This window comes from Nerophis lumbriciformis, linkage group LG05 (assembly GCF_033978685.3).
Source record: "Nerophis lumbriciformis linkage group LG05, RoL_Nlum_v2.1, whole genome shotgun sequence".
NCBI lineage: Eukaryota > Metazoa > Chordata > Actinopteri > Syngnathiformes > Syngnathidae > Nerophis > Nerophis lumbriciformis.
The window spans coordinates 34,668,850-34,677,832 of NC_084552.2; the positions used below are offsets into that span (position 1 = coordinate 34,668,850).

The window sequence follows — 8,983 nt, forward strand, 5'->3', positions numbered from 1 at the left end:
TGTAGCTTGTTATATAAAAGTCTATGTCCATACTAACAATGTAGAATAAAGGTATTTTTCTGCAGAACTGTTTGCATCGTCACTTTATTAAAGGTGGTTGATCTAAACAATTCAGAACAAATCTGTAAAATAATGGTATTTTTCTGTGGAACTGCCAGCATTGTCACTTCATTAAAGGTGTTTGATCGTAATAATTTGGAAAAACTCTGTAGAATAAATGTATTTTTCTGCAGAACTGTTTGCATCGTCACTTTATTAAAGGTGGTTGATCTTAATAATTGAGTAAACATCTGTAAAATTACGATATTTTTCCGCAAAACGTTTCATGAAAATTTCTGTAAATATGTTTTTGATCATTATTTGGTTTACAATGTTTTACTTTAATTTTATGGTTTTCGTTTGGCAGCCGTAGCTGCCAGTAGATGACCGTATTTTTACAGAATTTCTTTTACAGTGCACTTGAATAGTGATGTTTACTGTTTAAACTTGAACAATTCTCATGGAAGGGGACGGTGTGGCGCAGAGTGGCCATGCCAGCAACCTGGGGGTTCCTGGTTCAATCCCCACCTTCTACCAACCTCGTCACATCTGTTGTGTCCTTGAGCAAGACACTTCACCCTTGCTCCTGATGGGTCGTGGTTAGGGCCTTGCATGGCAGCTCCCGCCATCAGTGTGTGAATGTGTGTGTGAATGGGTGAATGTGGAAATAGTGTCAAAGCGCTTTGAGTACCTTGAAGGTAGAAAAGTGCTATACAAGTATAACCTATTTAAGTCTTATGATTTGTTAGGTATGCTATTTATATGTTTTGTACAACAATGTGATGCTAATTATTTGCAATACAATGGTGCATTTTGTTACCATCAGTAAATAGCTTTTAAAAAAAATAATAAAGTATTGTTATTACTTTAAATAGACACAATGTTTTTTTGTAGACACATTAAAATATGATGCAAATCAATGCTAAAAATAGTTTTGGAATAATTCGGACCACATCTGGTCCGAATAGAATATTTGGGTATGTGACCTTGTTTTCCACTGCTTTTGACCAGATTTGGCCCAAAGCTGTTTCAGATCTGGTAAATGAGTGTGTATCAGATCAATGCCGAGGTGCAAAAAGACACTGGCCCAGATGAGTAAAACGGATCCGCACCGGATTTTTAAGCACATCCGGCCCATATCTGGTCCAGTTGTATTTTGCCATCTGGGAATGTTGACAGTTTTTGAATGCATCTTTAAAGTGATTTAGAGGTATAATTCATTGCTCCCGCCCTGCGATGAGGTGGCGACTTCCGCCCGATTGTAGCTGAGATAGGCTCCAGCACCCCCCGCGACCCCGAAGGGAATAAGTGGTAGAAAGTGGATGGATGGATGGATGGATGGAATACATTGCTCCCATTGCTAGCCACCTAGAACGAGCCAATTTCTATATGTTAGAAAGTGGGGGGGGGGAAACCATTGTGTCTTCTTGTCTCTCATAATGATTGTGAACGATAGCCAAAATTCCAAAAAAGTGCAGTTCCCCTTTAAGGAAAGACAAGAACAGTCCATTCCATAAAAAATCCATGCCATGTTATCCAAACAACTCTTCCTCCCCACCTTAAAAAAAACATCAAGGAGGAAAAGAGGAGAAGCTGAGGTGATAAATACAATGATCTCAGAAATTAGGGGAGATAATTCCAAGGAAGATCATCTTAAATCCCAAGCCGGTTTTGCTTCCATCGTCTCCTCTTCTCCATCCCCGGAAGCGGACAGGCTGCTGAGCTGCAGGAGCAGACGGGACACCGGCAGCAGCATCACCATCCACCCGGAGGAGAGCGGCAGCATCCAGCCTCTCGTCCCCGCCCGCATCGACATGACATCGGCGGACTTCCCGGCGCACACCGCCCCTTTGCTGCTGACACACACGTCCAAGCGGAGCCTTTTCTACAAAGCGCTCTGCTTCCTCCTCCTCCTCTTCCAAGGCGGCGTCTTGGACTTCTACCTCATCATCTTCACCGACCTGTACTGGTGCTCCTGGATCGCCACGGACCTGGTGGTGGTCTCCGGGTGGGCCATGTTCTTCGTGAAGAACGCGCGCAGCAAGCGGGAGAGGGCGTGCGGCTTCCACCAGAAGGGCTCCATCTTCGGCGGGTGCAACCTGGGCGAGTTCACCTACGCGTACCTGGCTTGGCTCATTTACGTCATAGCCTGCACCCCGAAGGTGGTGCTCGTCTTGGAGACCTCCATACTGGATCTAATCGCCGTCAAAGTGCCATGCGGGGTGACGGGCTTTAAAGTCGTCACCTTGCTGTCCGCCCCGCTGCTCTTCTGCCTCATGAACGCCATCACCGAGGATCTTAACGGCGCCACCCGGCACCATTCCCACAGCTGCTTCATGACCACCTGCCTCGACCTCGTCGACAGCTTCTCCCTAATGGAGATGCTGCTCCGCAACCAAATCCCGACCCCGTACCTGAAGTACACCGTCATATCGGCCTACTTTTTGGCCCTGGCGGTTCCCGTTATCTGGCTCTACGAACTTACCGTCTCGGAGCTCCGCTGCCGGTGGCTGTGGGCTCGCTTCTTCGCGGGCCTCCTGGTCAACGCGCCCTTGCTGGTGGTGCGCTGTTTCCAGGTGTTCGTCTACAAGACGCCGGTGTCGGTGTTCATGTTTAAAAACATGTTCTTCCTGCTTTGCGCCTTCCTGGACTTGAGCGAGCAGTGCGTGGCGGTGCGTGGCGTCCGAAGGAGGATGGCGGGCGGAAGTAACCAGGCCCAGTTCTCCCACGGAGTGTCCGAAAACGACATGTGTCCACACGGATATGTTAACACCCTGGCCGTCACACAGTCCTAGTTTGGGGGGGTTTCTGAACAAGGTCCACCATTGTTTCCCTTTTTTAAAAGTCGGAGTTCGAGAAAATTGTAATTAGAAAGGAAATATATATGACTTCCGGTTAATTTAGCCCACGAACCTAATGACATTTGGATGTAGGACCTCTTTACCATTAAGGCACTCAAAATATGTTTTTTTTCTCCCAATAATTACAACAACATAAACATACTGTAATTATTGCACACTTGTTTAACCCTCAGGAGACAAAAGCTGACCTTTTTTGTCCTTTCAGTACCCTTTTGCTGTATTTTTGGCCATACATTTGGCTGTTATACTCTGTCAGACATGATTTTTCTTTCACAAGTGTACGATACACTGGCAAATATGCAACAAAATATATATATATATATATATATATATATATATATATATATATATATATATAATTAACACCTAAAATATTGTAATGCATTACAAATGTATTGTCTTAATTTATATTTAAATATTACATTTACAAATACTTAAACATTATTAAATACATTTAATGCATGTATAAACAAAAATTAACCACATAAAATCCCAATTAGAAATACAACACGCAAAATTCAGGTATATGCCTACTACTTCCTGCACACATCTGATACATTTCCTTTATGTCGGTTGTAATTTACCCAGAAAACACATTTTTCACATATCAATGTAGTCTTTAAGGCATATAAATTACCTTTTTTTTATATTGCAGTTATATATATAAATATATATGATTGTATATATACATATAACATATATAGTATACACATACATACAGTATATATGTATATATACAGTGTATGCGTGTGTTTTATATATATATATATATATATATATATATATATATATATATATATATATATATATATATATATAACACACACACACACACACACACACACACATTAGGTCAGGAAAAAATACAGAGGCTATTTCATCCCTACAAGCCTGTTTCGCAGCTCTCTCTCTCTCCCTCTCAACATTGTAGCACATAAAGCCTTATTAATTTAACTGAATAAAACATTTTAAAATAGATACATTTATAAAATACATTAAATGCATGTATATATTCAACACATACATTAAATTATATGAATAATAAGTAGTTAAGAGATGATTAAAAAAAATAAAATATATATATATATTGGTACCACTGGTAATACACAGGCTCTATCTTGTGGTAATCAAGAACAATATTTAAAAAATAGTAAGAAACAAAGTATAACTATAAGAAATAATTGTCCAAATACATATTTTTTAAACATCGCCTTGGTGAAAAGCTCAAAACAAAACTTTGACACAATGTTATATGTCCTTCAGCGATACACTTATGTGCTTTATTACCATACAAGACCTTCAGGACCTTTAGCAGTGCTTTATTCTTAGTAGTATCTTGTCACCAATAGACCTTTAGATTGAATTATGTAAACCAGCCATCACACCAATAACCAAACTGTTGTTAATGAGAATTAATGGAATAATTTACAGTACACACACCCTCAATGTCTGTAACGTTGATGATTTTTTTTTTTTTTTACATGTCTGGAGCGCATCATTTGCACCTGTCTTTAGGACCTCACCCCCTTTTTGGACCAATCCACAGGTGCTATCAATCTAACAGCTATTCTGTCAGCAAATGCTCCTGCTGCACGGAACGAAAGTGAGAGGGACTGCCATGTGTTGCTGGAAAGTGCAATTTTAGAAGAACCCTTCTATCACCCATTCATGCAACGTTTGGTGTCTTCTATGATGACATTGTTGTCTGAAAGTCTGTGTTTGTATACCGACTTAGTGTAGACATGTGTATTATTGTCATGCATTAACCCGACAGTGCCACAAACAGCTGATTTTTAAAAAATATACCAGACCACCAAAACTTTCTATGCGTGTGTAAATGTCCACAATGTTTACCTAGAAACAGACCAGAGTAGGAACTTCTTGCATTCATGGTAAGCAGAATAATCACCAGCTATACAGTTTGGCCTCCTACAAAGCTGGAACTGTCCAAAATGCATCAGTATTGTTAAGTTTAAATTATTTACTGCCAAACTTGCTAAAATATACTATTCCCGCTCAGATGGTCACACACATGGACTTGCATGTGATATTAATTTCAGTCCCTTGTTCATTTATTTTAACCGTTCTTTTTTAACGGTGGAGTGACTATACAGTACAACAAACACACAGCAATGGATAAAGCAAGATCGAATTTAGCTTCTGGAATAGCTTTACCAAAGCTCCATCCAAACCCTTTAGTAGACTACGCTTTAAAGCTGGATGCAAGCGAGGAAACCAACAAAACCCTTGTCCAACCTCGGGCCCAAAATAGGCAATACATGTGTTCCTTATGTGATTTGATTGTTCAGTTTAAAGGTTAGCAATTTGAAGGTTTTTCTTTTAAAACAGCATTGTGTTTTTTTGATTGCAATGTTGTTAGAATATGATATAAACATAAAGTTTACACACATTCTCTTAAGAACACTTTCGGCCCCATTGACTCCCATTATAACTGCTATTTTTTAAGAAACTGTAATCCTGGTATATTACTCTTTTTCCATAAAAACGGAATGGATATCATTCTTACTAAAATGACGCCAGAAAATCATGAGCATAATTCTCAGTTTTGATGAGCGTAGACAAGTTAAACTGCCACTTAACTGCTGAATTGCAATGAAAATGATCTTGGGAAGTTATATATAACACGCTATGTATAACATATAAACATATAAAGGATTTGTTTGAACTAATCAAGTCTGCCAGTGTTCTCTGTCATTCTAGCCCAGTAGGCAATTTAAAAAAATATTATTTGTGTCTACTTTATCAAAATCAATGTCAACATAAATGACTGACTTATTCAAAGCTGTATACCCAACCTCAAATATTACACTCTGAAACTTTTTTGAAATACTGCATATTTTACAATGTTCCTCATAAAAAGGGTTATTTTTGACAAAAAAAAACAAAACACAGAAAACAAGAAAACAAAACTTTTATTAATAGACAGATTTGAATTTGTGAAAAGACTAAGCGTTGAAAGTAAAAAAACAACAACAAAAAAACAACTTATGACACTTTTATATGCAGGTCACTTTTGGATCCTAAGAGTAAGTGTGTTAAATTAACTCTTACTTATTTTTCCAAAAAGTGTGGTCAAAAATATCCAGCCGGAATTATTAGAAGCTTTTTCATGGCGAGAAAAAGCATCTGGTGGGTGAATGTTGCCCAAAGAAACATTAAACCAAGTATATGTGAATATATTTTAAATCTAAACATTCAAGATATATCCAACTCAATTCTTGTTTCTAAAAGTAATTGGAGGTTGTTATCATGCCACCGTATAAAAAAGAATGGTTCAAATAAATTATTAAGGGGCTCAAACTTGATATAACATTCATTATCTGATGAGTTTATCAAAAGTTCTGACCATAAATTTATTATCTATAAATGCATCACCACCACACATACTGTATATAAACTCAAAACTATGTTTGTCCGAAAAACTCAGCATTATGGAGACAATCTTTTTGATTACTTTATTTGTGAATGTATTATTGATCATAAATCTAAATGTAATATTTTTAATGTATAATGTATGTGTATAATTTATGTACAGACTTTAGGGATGCTCTGTGTATACAGTTGATGTTTGACCTCTCTGTAGAGGGGGATTAGTGCTGCTGCTGAATACACAAAATGTCTTGCTTGCTGCTTCAAGTGCTTCTCTGGCCTTTATTTAATGCACAGTACTTTTTCGCTATAAACAGCTTCCCTTGGGTGCTTGTCATACCAAGCCAAAGTCTTTCAAGCATTCTATTTTATATTGTTTTTCTTGATTTCCTTATGTGTTCTATGCATCATGCTCATGTTGAAATGTATAATTATTAAGGTTAACCTTTACACCTTGCGGGAGCTGGCACATTTCAATTCAAACTACCAAAGGACATACTGCTCACTGAAGAACATTGTACACATTTGGAAGCCTTCTGTCTTGTATTTGGTTACATTTTGGTCCTCTTTCCTCGCACACGTTTTACAGGGTTGCTGTTGTTTACAGATACTAGTACTACCTACACGTGATAGCATTGTGTGCTGTACATCTTTATCGATATAATCCAATCTACTGGGTGTACTGTAAAACAAGAGTATTGTGATCAAATAAACGAGAAAAAAAAAACTGCACAAATTGTGTCTTTTAGATTTTTAAATATGAGCATATACACACCAAGTTCTGCTAGCAGATATTTTGATTTCTGGAACAGCCTTCCTTTCCCCATTAGATCCTCCCAGTCTCCAGTTTAAATGTAGGCTAAAACATGTTTTTCTCCTATGCGTTAAAATCCAGTAAGGCAAGATGTCTTGATCATTTATTTCTTATTTTTATTCATTTATTATATAGCATTATTTTTGTATTTTTATGTGATCTTTTTCGCACATATTTTAAAGAGGAACAGCACCTTTTTTGGGGAATTTTGCCTATCATCCACAATCCTTATGTACAAACCCCGTTTCCATATGAGTTGGGAAATTGTGTTAGATGTAAATATAAACGGAATACAATGATTTGGAAATCCTTTTAAACGCATATTCAATTGAATGCACTACAAAGACAAGATATTTGATGTTCAAATTCATAAACTTAATTTTTTTTTTGCAAATAACAATTAACTTAGAATTTCATGGCTGCAACACGTGCCAAAGTAGTTGGGAAAGGGCATGTTCACCACTGTGTTACATCACCTTTTCTTTTAACAACACTCAATAAACGATTGGGAACTGAGGAAACTAATTGTTGAAGCTATGAAAGTGGAATTATTTCCCATTCTTGTTTTATGTAGAGCTTCAGTCGTTCAACAGTCCTGGGTCTTTGCTGTCGTATTTTACGCTTCATAATGCGCCACACATTTTCGATGGGAGACAGGTCTGGACTGCAGGCGGGGCCAGGAAAGTACCCACACTCTTTTCTTACGAAGCCACACTGTTGTAACACGTGCTGAATGTGGCTTGGGCATTGTCTTGCTGAAATAAGCAGGGGTGTCCATGAAAAAGACGGCGCTTAGATGGCAGCATATGTTGTTCCAAAACCTGTATGTACCTTTCAGCATTAATGGTGCCTTCACAGATGTGTAAGTTACTCATGCCTTGGGCACTAATGCACCCCCATATCATCACAGATGCTGGCTTTTGAACTTTGCGTCGATAACAGTCTGGATGGTTCGCTTCCCCTTTGGTCCGGATGACACGATGTCGAATATTTCCAAAAACAATTTGAAATGTGGACTCGTCAGATAACAGAACACTTTTCCACTTTTCATGAGTCCATCTTAGATGATCTCGGGCCCAGAGAAGCCGGCGGCATTTCTGGATGTTGTTGATAAATGGCTTCCGCTTTGCATAGTAGAGCTTTAACTTGCGCTTACAGATGTAGCGAGGAACTGTATTTAGTGACAGTGATTTTCTGAAGTGTTCCTGAGCCTATAAGGTGATATCCTTTAGAGATTGATGTCAGTTTTTGATACAGTGCCGTCTGAGGGATCGAAGGTCACGGTCATTCAATGTTGGTTTCCGCCCATGCCGCTTACGTGGAGTGATTTCTCCAGATTCTCTGAACCTTTTGATGATATTATGGACCGTAGATGTTGAAATCCCTACATTTCTTGCAATTGTACTTTGAGAAACGTTGTTCTTAAACTGTTTGACTATTTGATCACGAAGTTGTGGACTTTCTTGTGAAAGACTGAGCATTTTTTGGGAAGCTGTTTTTATACCCAATAATGGCACCCACCTTCCTAATTAACCTGCACACCTGTGGGATGTTCCAAATAAGTGTTTGATGAGCATTCCTCAACTTTATCAGTATTTATTGCCACCTTTCCCAACTTCTTTGTCACGTGTTGCTGGCATCAAATTCTAAAGTTAATGATTATTTGCAAAAAAAAAAAATGTTTATCAGTTTGAACATCAAATATGTTGTCTTTGTAGCATACTCAACTAAATATGGGTTGAAAATGATTTGCAAATCATTGTATTCCGTTTACATTTACATCTAACACAATTTCCGAACTCATATGGAAACGGGGTTTGTAAGACAAGAACACATTTGTCTTTTGTTATGCATTCTAACCCCTTAAAAAAATTGGCAA

The 8,983-nt window shown here is 38.2% G+C and overlaps 1 protein-coding gene across 1 annotated transcript; it reads left to right on the top strand.

Annotated features, from left to right (window-relative positions):
- The first annotated feature begins 1,597 nt into the window (after positions 1-1,597).
- tmem121b (transmembrane protein 121B) lies at positions 1,598-3,155 on the top strand. The gene has a single exon (XM_061959032.1). The coding sequence runs from the start codon at positions 1,650-1,652 to the stop codon at positions 2,832-2,834; it is 1,185 nt and encodes a 394-aa protein (XP_061815016.1). The 5' UTR covers positions 1,598-1,649; the 3' UTR covers positions 2,835-3,155.
- The last annotated feature ends 5,828 nt before the right edge of the window (positions 3,156-8,983 follow it).